General features: G+C 36.8%; 2 protein-coding genes across 3 annotated transcripts in view; both read left to right on the forward strand.

The window, feature by feature from the left end:
- Positions 1-5,046, forward strand: part of ITK (IL2 inducible T cell kinase) — a 50,303-nt gene extending 45,257 nt beyond the window's left edge. Inside the window, exons 16-17 of the mRNA XM_081938436.1 lie at positions 1,635-1,792; positions 3,268-5,046. Of these exons, the coding sequence (XP_081794562.1) occupies positions 1,635-1,792; positions 3,268-3,339 (230 nt within the window). The 3' untranslated portion in view covers positions 3,340-5,046. The remainder of the gene's footprint in view (positions 1-1,634; positions 1,793-3,267) is intronic.
- A 959-nt stretch (positions 5,047-6,005) lies between these two features.
- CYFIP2 (cytoplasmic FMR1 interacting protein 2) overlaps positions 6,006-12,828 on the forward strand; it is a 71,032-nt gene continuing 64,209 nt past the window's right edge. For both annotated transcript variants that reach the window (XM_081938949.1, XM_081938950.1), the window contains exon 1: positions 6,006-6,132. The gene's annotated coding sequence lies outside the window, so the exon portion shown is untranslated. The remainder of the gene's footprint in view (positions 6,133-12,828) is intronic.

Consider the following 12,828-nt stretch of genomic DNA (forward strand, 5'->3'; position numbering starts at 1 on the left):
AATGAGATAATGAGGAAAGTGCTGTTAACTTCATCTTCTAACATGAGAGGATCGTGAAAGTATGAAATATCTTCTTCAGTATCTTGGATGTTGACATCTCTATTGTACAAAACTTCAGTATACTCCTTCTATTTTTGTTTGACCTTTTTCGAATCAGTTACTGTTGGTCTATTGGTGTCTTTTATCACACCATTTCAAGTTGGAAATTCTTGAATTTGGAGGGGTTTTGGAAGCTATTGTTGTAATGTTACTTCTTGTGTCTTCTAACAGTTTTCTGAAACTTTTTGTTCTCTTCTTAGCAATTTTGCTTGTTTATTCTGACAACTAGCTTGATTCCTTTCTTTTCTTTTCCTTTCTTCTTTCCTTCTTTCTTTTTGTTACTTGGTCTTTGGCAGTCTCTTTTCACATTCATCCTTAACATCTTCAAATTCATTCCACAATTCCTAAGGTTCCTTATTGGTGAGATTCAGGATTTCAAAGTAATCCCTAATGTTCTTGAAAATAATGGGTATACGGTCAATATCATATCATGGAAACTGGTTAGTTTTCTGCTTCCATTTTATCTTAACTTGGAACTTGAGCATTACCTGCAAAGATTGTAAATGCAAGGGCTATACAAAGTTAATTTTTCATTACTGTGATAATTTGAAAGAGTTGCTAAAGAAGTCAGTTGCTAAATGAAGACTAGCGGTAGTATAGGCTTCTGCCTGAAAGTGTTGATTTGCTGCTGTTTAAAATGTCAATGTGTAAGTGATTCATTTCATTCTCCACTGTATGGTGCTTTCCCATGTTTATGCTTCTTACATTTTATGCTCCCATTGTAATTATATCTTTGTAGCTTCAGATTTTCTTTTCTTCCATGGAAACATCACCAACTAAATGTCCTGAGGCTTTAATCTAATCATTAGTACCCTGAAAGATCCGCAGCTCTTCCTCAATAGTGTGTTGAGTGCCATGTGACCTGAGAAGGGCCATCACTTGGCATTATGTTGTCTTTCACATTAAATGTCTACCCTTGTGCACAAGTAGTTTGATAATTGTCTTTTCCTGCCAGTATGAAATGATCCTTTGCTGTTGTCACTACAGAGATCATCTGCTTCTAGTATCTTCCTCTATCACCACTGCCCAATATAGAGGCCTGCTTGTTTTAGCAGGGCAGCTAGGATGATCACCATGCCTTAGATGACCCTATTAGGATTATATTCCCTTGACACATTTCAGGCATTCTTCACTCATCTCACTTAGCAATACCACCCTGCCTCTGCTGCTACCACAATACATAGAACAGCAGGATTAGGGAGGAGGGGGAGTATAGTAATAGTAAGTGACAGTGAACAAACAACATATGAATATATGAACAAAAGCAAATTCACAATCTGTTGACAATCTGGAACCTGCTCATATTATTTCAATAGGATGACTAACCAATATGCAATCTTATATCTTAATTTGGGAGAAAGTTCCTTTAAACTTAATGAAATTTTATGCAATCATATATAGGATTAAATTGTGAATCCCACTGAAAAAAAGTCTATTTTAAGCAACGGATCAGAACATTAAGTTATTTGAGAAACACGGAGTGGTGGACATTGTTATGCTTTTCTTAATACATTATGTATCCTGCCTTATTTCAGGAGTATTGATGTGGGAAGTATTTACTGAAGGCAAAATTCCTTATGAGAATCGGACAAATGCTGAGGTGGTGGAAGAAGTCAGTGCTGGCTTGCGTTTGTATAAACCCAGAATTGCTTCGAATACCATTTATAAACTTATGCAACATTGTTGGAATGAGGTTAGTGCATCATATTTCATGCAAGAAAGATGTAAGAATGAAGTAATATATTCTCCATTGAGTCACACCCAACTCATGGTAACTTCATGGACCTGACTGTAGAGGGTTTTTTGACAACAATAAAGAAAATGTTTCTCAAAAAATGGCATTTTTTGACTTTCTATCTAGCCTATAGCCTTGGTATTTCTCTAATTGTTTCTCATGAACCCAGGGAATTTAAGTCAGATTAACGTTTGAATTCAGGTATGAGCTGCCATCTATAAAATCAGTTTTCAGAAAGTTTTATACAGCACTACTGGAAAATGTAGGGGGGATTAACTTGAAGCTTAAAATGTATTTTAAAAACAACTTATATATTGAATCTTTAATTAGTCAAATATAAGAAGTTTTTAAAATCTATAACATTTTATTTGTAATTTTGTACTGGATCTTGAAGGAGAGCAAATATAATGTTAAAATCGAGTGGGATTATAATAACAGTATAGGACATCCACAAAGATTCCGGAAGATGCTCTATTCTTGAAGATTTTCAATGATACCTGACTATAAGGCATGTTGTTTACCCATAAAAATAAACAAATAAAAGCAATTGTCAAATGTCAAATCACAGTTCCAGGTGGACATTTGCACAGGCAGTATATCTCTATTTAAGAACAATAGCTGATATTACCAAGAGTTTTTTAAGGATATAACTAAGTTATTATCTGTAAGTTTTATTATTGAAAAAAAAATGAAATAATTAAACTACACATACAGGGTTGTACATATAAGGTTACTAAGAGCTGTGGTGGTGCAGTGGTTAGAATGCAGTACTACAGGCTATTTCTGCTGACAGCAGTTCGGCAGTTTGATTCTCACTGGCTCAAGGCTCAGCTTTCCATCCTTCCAAAGTTGGTAAAATGAGGACACAGATTGTTGGGCAATATGCTGACTCTGTAAACCACTTAGAGAGGGCTGTAAAGCCTCATGAAGCTGCATATAAATCTAAGTGCTAAGTGCTATTGCTATGACATATTGTCTGTTAAATTACAAGTGATCACTTGTCAAGAGTTTCTATCAATTGGGAAGTGCCAAAAAGCTGCAAATGTTCATCTTTAACAGAAATGTGGGTTTAAAAAAAAAAAAACATTTTTTAGAATGGGCTCATTTTATATTTGGATTTTAAGTTATCCTTATTTAAGAATAGGGGTAAATATCTTTCTTGTAAAGTTGAACCATTCATCTAATAGCAGAATGCTTTGCTAAGGATTTCCCTTTTGATTTTTCCTATCAGTTACAAATGGCTTCACCTCCAGGAGGGGGCGGGGATCATCAATATATTTGCTACTGGAGAACACCATTATAGTCTCTTGAATTCATCAAAATGCACTGCTCATCCAAAACGCTATTTTGCTATAGACTTATTTTTCATTATTGCCATTCTGATGCACTCACATGTTAGCACTTAATTCTTTCTTTGTGTTTTTCTTCTTCAGAAAGAAAACGACAGACCACCTTTTTCTCACCTGCTCTACAGTCTCAATGAAATGTCTGATTCTGATCATTAAAAATTAGTGGTTTTGAGAAGATACCAAAATATACATTTTTTAAATCATTGGGCAAAGATATTCATTATCTACATCTTGAAGGAGTAACCGAACTGCCACTGAGATACTAAGAAGACTCTTGGCCTTCTGAAAGAATTGAGAACCAAGAAAGTGGATAGTACAAGATACAAAAGAACAGTGGTGTGCAATTCCCATCCTGTTTCCATTTAATGGAATTATGATGATATAGATGATAATGATAACAATAGCAGTAATAAGCTGAAGAGAACTGTTAGAGCCTAACACGGAAAATTATTTAATGAAGCTGATAAAGATCCTCCAAGCTTGCTTAAAGCTGAAAGAAAATATTCAACTTATTTGTAAAAGAACAGTTTCAACAGCAAATTGAATGGATTGACTGGAGAGACAGAATGCAACAAAGATAGGAAGGTTAAGAATGTGGATTATTTTTTTCCAGTTTCAACTTATATATCGAGAAAGAGAGAGAGGGGAGATTATGGAATAGACATTTTGATCTTCATTTTAATTTGGCTGCAGTGAAATAAGGCCTTGTAACAGATACATTGGATCCCTCATTCACTAATTCCACAATTACACTGTTATGGACAGATTCAGGAGATATCTGAACTGAAGTACAGCTGAATCCATTATCGGAGGCCAGTTGAAGCTTTTTATTAATTTGTAAATTTTGAAAGACATTGAGCTTTTTGCCTAGAGAGAAAAGGAGATAAATTGTAAATAAATGACTAATAGTTCTACTTTCAATCAACAATTAAAGATTTTACCCCCAAAACTATCTTTTTTTCCTAGGGCTAATCATCATTGTTTGATTGGTATAACTATTTTCATGCAAAAAAATATTGAAAACTCACACAGAGATGTGTTTTTTTCTGAACACAGATTTAGTTTTCTTAAGCTAAAGTTAGTTATATACTTTTTGTCAGTTTCATCAAACGTTGCCACAAATATATAAAGGCATCCACTCATTTTTTGTGGAATTGCCCGAATTATAAAGATTGCTTTTACGAAGTTACTTGGAACTATTCTTAACATCGTCTGATCTGTTTGTGACTGTAAATGTAATTCTTTTTTTTTTTGACAGAAATATATATTTAACCATTCCTTTAAAAATAAGCAGTATATAATTTTGCTTAGTGTAAATCACATGTGGGTCTGAAATCTGGCTGAATTCATCTTCCCTAGGGTTTACGACCTCTTAGTCTTTCAAGGAGGAGAAAACTATTGGAGATTGTGGAATACATAAAACTTTGTTTTTCTGAATTAAAATTCCAGTACACATATATAGCAGCATACAGTAAAAGGAATTAATTTCAGTAATGTTTGAAGAATATTAACATTCTAAAGAAATAAAGTTGTGAAGGGTGCTTCTCAAGCATTCAGCTTCAGTTTCTCAGGTTAATTGTTATAGACCCAGACCTTGAAGAAATATTGACCAATACTGGTAGATGGAAAAGTAAATTGTTCCAGAATAGGATAAAGATATTTTAGGGATGGTTTAAAATGATTGAATTCTGTTTGAAAGGAATTGGTATTGAAGGATTTTGTAGATAATTGCTGTATGTTTTATATTATGCTTATACTTTAAAAGTGTTATCCATTTTGAGAATTGTTAAAATATTAAATATGTTTTTAAGTCAGAAAATAAATAATGGTTTTATACATATTTATAAAATGTGACAGTATAGTTGTGCATTTAAAAGTAATCTGTATAAAGTTTCCTTTAATTCTGTTAATGAATAATTCTAAAGTAAGATTTTTAAAATAAATGACGTGAATTAAAATATCCCTGATTCATCTGTGTTACATCACTCATATCCAGTTGCAATTCCAGTCACGTACTCAGAAAATTCTGTGTACAACCCACTGAAGTAGTCCAACTTACCCAAATGTGTGTCTTTCAAGTATGTTGAAATTCAGTTCCCATAAACCCCTTTCCAACATGGCAGACCTTTATGGCAGGAAATGAAGAAATCCATCTATGGTGGACATCAGATTGAAGAACCACGGTTCCCCTTGTCCAGTAGCCATAGAGACATTGCAGCTTCAACTTTTTTCCAGAAGGAACTCCAGAATCAATTTCCATTCAAAATGTTTATTGTAACAGGCTTAGTTACAGGAAGAGAAGATGTTTAAGGAACGAGGGGGAAAAGAACTTGCATTAGTTTTAAAGAGGGCATCTTCCACATGTAAAATACAAATTTAGTCGGTTCGGGAATGACAAATGCAACTCTGTTCTTTTCGTCCTTTTAAAACTGAGGATGGGGAAACCCTTAGATTTTCTATTAGAATTAGATAATGGTCTGTGTATGTGTGGTGTACGTGTGTGCGATTTTTTTTTAATAAGTATGAATGAATCTTTGTCCGATTAACAGGTGCAAACTGTCATCGGGACAAGAGTGTGGCTTCTTGAGGGGTAAGCAGCCGGCGGGCAGGCGAGCATTCAGGCTGGCAGGCGATAGAGAGGCAGGTTTCTTTCTCGCGGCGGGTGGGAATCGTTTTAGAGCAAGAACTCAGGAAGTCTACACCGGCTACAGCCCGGTCAGCTCCTGCTCTGCGTGTGCGAAAGAGAGAGAGAGAGGCGCACACAAATAGACCCTAGCGGCAGCAGCAATAGAGGGAGGGGGAGGAGGCGGCGGCTGTGGCGGCGGAGGTGGAGACTGCCGAGTGGTGGCCGCGGCGTTGACGCTGTAGCATCCCTGCCTCCTTCTCCGCTGTAGCCACCGTTGAGCCCAGCCGCAGAGGCCGGGTAAAGCATCCTTCCTCTCCCGCCAGGTAAGCAACGGGACTCTTAGCTGTTTGTATGCCCGGGAACCTCGCGGCTGATTCTCGCCACCATCGAGCAAGGAGGCCGGGGGCCCGACATTGCTGCTCCGGCGGCGGCGGGCGAGCGAGCGAGCGAGCGAGCGGGGGCTGCTCTTCGGGTTAATGAAAGACGGCAGACCTGCTGGCCACCGGGCTGGAAGCGGGGGCAGATGCGTGAAGGGTGGCGAGGGGGTGGGTGGGGAATGGCGCTAAAGCGAGAGGCAAAGCCGCAGGTGTAGCTTTGAGGAAGCGGGCGCTGGAACCGGGACTCTCCCTCGGCTCCTCCGCCGCCCACTACCCTTCATTCATCCGCCTCTGGCCTCCTCCACAACCTTTCCGCTCGCTAGGCTTGGGCGGCCTTGGGTGGGTTGACGGGTGCGAGGGAGGTGGAGGCGGCTGCCTCCAAGAGCTGGCGGTGACAGCTTGGCTGCTGCACGGCGGCTCAGCCCGAGCGGCAGAGGCTGCCCCGGTTCAAGCCTTTCTACAACAGGCTCCCGAGAGACCCCGGCTGGGGTAGGGGAGTGGAGGAGGAAGGAGGGGGCACCAGCAGGTGCGGCTGTCATTCTGCCGGGAGAGCGGGCCCTGCTAGCCCCCTCGGGAAGAAGGATTTTTACGAGCGATATCCCAGAATGCTTAGAGATACCTATGCTTTTGCATCGAGAGGCCTCCTTGTTTATAAGAGTGCATCAAGCAATTTCCATGTGATCAGCCTTTTTTATTGATGTCTTGCGTGGAAAAAAAAATGTGATCCGAGGCTGGGTTTACCACGCCATGAAATGCTAATTGGATTTTTTGTTAACACAAACACACACGTCAGATTGAATTAAGGGATGGTTTGGGGGCTTAAATTATACCGCCCGCAATTAGAGAGACGAATCCTCCTTCAGTCTTTCTTTCTTTCAAAATAAAAGGTGTGATGCAGAGGAACAAACATCTGGGGAGGGGTGGTGAATAGAAAATGCTCAAAGGAAATGGAATCGCAGCAGGTGTGTTTTTCAACTTGAAAAATACAAAAAGATGCTTGGGTGGTTAAATTCGAACAGTTTCTCTACCATCTTGTTCTTAATGGAGTCTTTAAAGCAAAGGTTAAGCCAATGGGGGATTTGGATTAGAATTTCAGAACTGGAATCTACATCAAATTATTATTTGTATGTGTCATTTAAATTCTGTCCTTGGGGATACCTTAAATAATGCTATGTAGCATCAAATGTATGAGACAAACTTTTGTGCTTATAAAGCATGAGTGGGTTGAAAATCAGCTATTTCCTAGTGCCAAACAACAGGTTTGCAATGAATTGCACTGTCAATCACAGCTGAGATCTCTCAAATAAAAAGGGAACCGGACATATAGAAAGGAATGGCCTAATGTAGTTTCATTAGGCTGTTTTGAAGATAGCCCCTGTGAAAGTTAAACAACCCAGATTTTGGAGTTTGCAGGTAAAAACGAGATTGCTGTTAGTGAAATAGAAGGGCTCCTAAGCCATCTGTTGCTGTCAATAGGGTGGCTCAGGGATTTCCCTTCACAAAAATCTCAAGTAATGAGATTGCCTTAACTCCAGGAAATGGAAAGAGAGGCATGCAGAGATCTGGTGTTATTCCTAGGCTATTTTGTTAAGAGAAACATTGGACCTTTGTGAATTAAAAAATGTTTTTGGCTGGTATAATACAAGAAATCAGCTGACTTTAATCTGCATTGAAATAAAGCTTCAGCTAACACTGGCTCTCAAAGTAAAATAAATTCTCTAACCCAGTGGCCAAGAAAATAGTTTTACCCAAACAACTGATGATATTCTTCCAGATTAGAACAATTAGACTTAATTTTCAGTATGTTTATTTGGGTATGTACTATATAAGCACCTTTTTCTTCAAACCCATCTTGCTTTTCTGGAATCTGTTATTTGACAGATTCCATGAATGCTTTTCTTTGCTATTTGAGGCTCAGACCTATTCATATATATATGGTACTTATTGGATTCAGGAATATTTTCTTCTAAATAACTTTATTTCTCTTTGATTTTATTACGTTTTTGCCCTATTCTGGGACCAAGATGACATCCAAGGCTACTTACAATAATAAAAAACAAGCAGTAAGGCATTTTTATACTATAATGAACCCAGGTTCATCTGTAGACTTTACACATTTATCAATGGTTGTTCATTGTGAGAAAACATAAAAAGTTGAAGTTCATATTAGGTCAAGAGTTAAAAGTAACATCTAAAAGTTAGTTAGGCTTTCAGTGGGAATCAAAATCAGTATGAGAAATTGTATAGATCACATTATGAAAAATGCTATGTTATCATATATGTTTATTACACAGATTCACCCACACAGAACATTTTGGGGTACAGTCACTTTTTCTCAAGTTGTTTTCACAGGAGATAAATTCATATGATGGAAACTTGCCACATGAAGATTCTAACTGTATAGAAATCAAAGTTATCTTGATAAGACACCTGATAAGAGGTCAATAGTAATTTAAGATACATTTTCATTAAATCCACTGTAAATATATGCCTCATATCTCAAATATTTCTTTTTCAAATATAGAAAAATATTTTCCCCCTGGAATTTGATAAAAGCCAAATATTTTTCTTGAAAATAATTAAGGAAATGGGAATAGAGTTTTTGGACTGTGTCTGATAGGTATTGGACCCCAAGAAGATACGTGATTTAAGTAATAAATGATAAATGCATTTATTTAATAGAATCACACAATTCAAATTAAACATACTCAGTTCCAATTCAAAGGTGGATGACAAGGCCACTATTACAATTCAGTAATAGTTAATTCAGTAAGAATGAAAGCCACATAGGCTCCAGAGTTTATGAAAAGTTAAATTTTACTGTAAATGGATTTGGTATGCTCAATTTAGAACAATAAAGTAAAAAAAGACTATAAATATAGTAAGTTCTAATCTGAATCAAGTATGCACAAATTTATAGTCAAAGGAAGGAAATTGCATGTAAACTCTCTTGAGTTTGTTTGAGGAAGGAATATCATTCTTTCAAGTAGATCAAGGGACAGCAACTCCTCTAGACCTCTAGGCCATATCAAACAATAAAGCATAGGCATGCATAGTGAAAATAAAAAATAAAAAGGAAGTTGCTGGGGCAATTTTGAATGTATCAAGTCTTTCTTGTTAGGCTCATCAATACCACACAGGTATGAAAAGGGATGGATTTTGATCATACTGCTGCAATTGTCCTCTTATCTCTACCCCACATTGGCTGCTGATGCCCCAGAAACTGATGAATTGGCATTCTTCCATGAGATCATGCAAGATTGGGAAGTCTTAGCTACAGAACAGAGAGCACTAGAGGTCAGGTTGCTATCTTAGAATAGCTGATTAACTCTTCCATTTATCTATTAACTTGGAATATTTAAGCAACTGAGAAATTAATTGTCAAAATTGAATTTGATGAAGTCTCTTTCTCTTAATTACGTGGAACTTTAACAAAATTCCAAGTAACATCCAGATTTTTTTTTGTTAGACTTTCTTTTAGCGAATCAGACATCATAAGAGAAAAAAAACAAATTCCAAAGATAAAATTGAGTTTGTGGGGACTGAGAAAGTTAGAATAGTTTCAGAAGTATTTAACCATCATACTTCTTGAAAAAGAATTTTTCATTTGCTAGAAGACATTCAAGACTAGTTCCATTTTAAACATATGGGTGATACTTCTGTGTTGCTTATCTGGGAATAAATCCTATGTGGCACAGCGTGATTTATTTTTAATTGAACATATTTAAGATAACCTACATGTTCAGTTTCAATTATTGCCTTTCTCTTTTTCTAATTGATTGCATCTTGTATTTCTATATTATTATTCAAATCAGTAGAAAATTGATTTTATGATCTCTTCTGATGTCATAATTGTGGATTGTTTGGTTGATACATAGCAGTTTCCCTTTCCTTATGTTTTCCCATATTTTGTTTCCCCATTCCTTGCCCTCCTGTAGTAGTACTAAAAAGGTAGTAGCCACAAAAGTTAGAGTGGAAACATTTTTTATCAAAATAATACTGCCTAGATGATGGTAGCAGTTTAGTGCTTACGTCCATGAAAGATGTTTGGATTGGGAAGGATTGTTCTCTAGATCAAAAACATTAATTTGTCTGCATGACTTTTGGAAAAAGTTTTGAAGTTTGCATGGTTACATCCTGTTCTCAGCCAGTCCTATCCACATTTACTTTTCCAACATATTGTGGATGAATGAAGTATTTTTGCACACTAATGTGGCATTCAGCTAAAGCTGTCTGAGACCATTGTGCATAGTAACTCTCACCTCTGAACTGAGAGATGATGTTGAAGACTAGGATCTGTATTAAAATTGCTGATATTCCCTCTTCTGTAATGGTTCACCAAAAGCTCCTGTCATATTCCCATGGACCAATATTAGCTTCTTGAGATTCCCATACTCTCATACTCCCTCTTCCATCATTCTGTTTGGAGCAATCCTTTAAAACGTCCTACATATCCCGTAACCCACTTCTATTTTATCCATTAAATAACCATGCTATTACACTTCCATCACACCATGCCATTTGCCTTTCCTCCTCATTCAGGAAATCACTCTGTTGCTATAACCAAGGTCTAAGGTACGTCCTGACCATTGTTGACTTTCCCTATCAATAAATCAACAAGTGAACTTCCCTTAGTGAGTAGATTCTTACCTAAGTAATCTCCCTAGGCTACAGAACTCACCTTGTGCACCTTCCCGGTGCTCTTTCAAATACTAGTCCCTCTACCTCTGACAGCTTCCTACTGATGCCACTGCTCATCAGACCTTCCTGGTGACTTGAACAGCAAGTGCATCTCTAGGAGTTTGCCAAGCCTGTTATGGTTGCTTGTGGCCTAGTGCTCATTCAATCTTCTACCATCTCACCAAGTCTACTCTCTCATTGTTGAAATTCTTCCAGCCAGCTCTCCAATGACAGATGCCATGAAACAAACCAAAGATTCTACTATACACGATTCTTGCTCATCTTTCTTGCTGCTTGCCAGCCACAGACTGCATTTTTAAAAAAAAACACCCATTGCTTCCTCATTCTGCCAGGTGTGAGGCAACTGTTATTCAGTCTTTCATCAGTTCATGATCTTCATCTCACTATTTTCTACATGCATCTTTTCAACTTAGCTGTATTACCTATCTGCTCAATTTAATTAGTAGACATGTAAACTATAAATAAATAAATAAACATATAAATGTACACTTTCCTATGAGTCTGGTTACCCTATACATGTGATGAAGTGAAAATTTTGAGTATAATAATAAAACCAATTTTATATTCCTTCTACGTAATTCCAACAGTCTTAATTTTTAGTTCATTCAAATATTGTGGTAGGATTTGATTTATCTTCATTTCTTCTTTATTTCATTGCAAAGAGTTCTTCAAAGCTTTTGCAAGACTTTTTTGTAAATCTAGTTGCAAAAAATATCCAGCTCGTTCTCTTGATTTATCATTTTATTTCCTTTCTAAATTTTAAAATCTCAGCCAGTTTTTTGTTTTTTGTTTACATCAAATGAAACATCTTTTTCTAACTATTGTCTTGGCCTGTCACTTGAAATCCACTTTCAATACATCTCTGTCTTATCAGGTAAAATTTGTAATACATATTATATTTTTTCAACAACATCTTTTGGACATAGTCTAATCATGAAAGCAGATATCATTACTGACATTATTATTGTGACTACCATTTTCTGATTCCATTTTTCAAAAGTCATAACCGTCTTATTAATCTGTATATCTTTTGTGTCCCTAAAATCTAGTTCTGCTCCAGTGTCCGGTTTTTGGAATCATGATATTCCATATCTATGTTATGTCTTGTGAAAACCAAAACAAAATCTATTTCCTGTGAAAACGTGTTTATAATTAATCCAAAATCTTACTGTAAAAGATTCAATATTTCAATTTTATTTGGACCCTTAGTTGGTATATAAGCTTCTAAGATCAAAATCATATTTACTTTTTGCTGTTTATAAGCTTATAATTAAAGTATTATTTCATCCAAGATTAAAAGCAGACTCACTGGATGTTTTCAGACTTGTCATTTTGAAGATTTCTAATAGCTGAAGTAGTTAATGAGCAATTTCCAAGAGTGATTTGCAAAGTGCAGTTTGCAAACTTAGTGTTTCCACTGTGATTATGAGCAAGATGGTGAATCCCATTGTCTCTTCGTGCTCAAACCTGCAGAAAACCAATGTCCTACAGACTCCTGAGGAACAGCTATCCAGAGCACATGTGGGTAATCTTCCATCTTTATTCAGAGACGTTCCTATGATCTATCTACTCACCAGTTCCTCCTTCTTTGCCTTGGTCATTGGCCATCCTTTTCCAGAGCTGTCTTCAATTCCCCATACCTCCCTTGGAAGTCCCCACAAAAGCTTATACATTTTAGTAGCATTTGTTAGTTAGAAAAGGTGCAACCAGACTCTTTCTGAGTTTCATGTCCCTTGGTTTCAGTGCTGCAATTAACAAAAATGTATAAATAAATTCAAATAATCTGAAGAATCCTGAATCAATATCAGATTCAGTATTTGAATGACAGCACAATCAAATTGTGCATTCCATGCAATTGAGTACTTTCAACCAAAATCAATGAATGTGCAAGCGTGCAGTTTTTCCAGATTCGTATAGTTCTTTTGGCGGTCACCAAGCCAA

Source organism: Natrix helvetica (genome assembly GCF_964273705.1).
Source record: "Natrix helvetica genome assembly, chromosome: 1".
Taxonomy (NCBI): Eukaryota; Metazoa; Chordata; class Lepidosauria; order Squamata; family Natricidae; genus Natrix; species Natrix helvetica.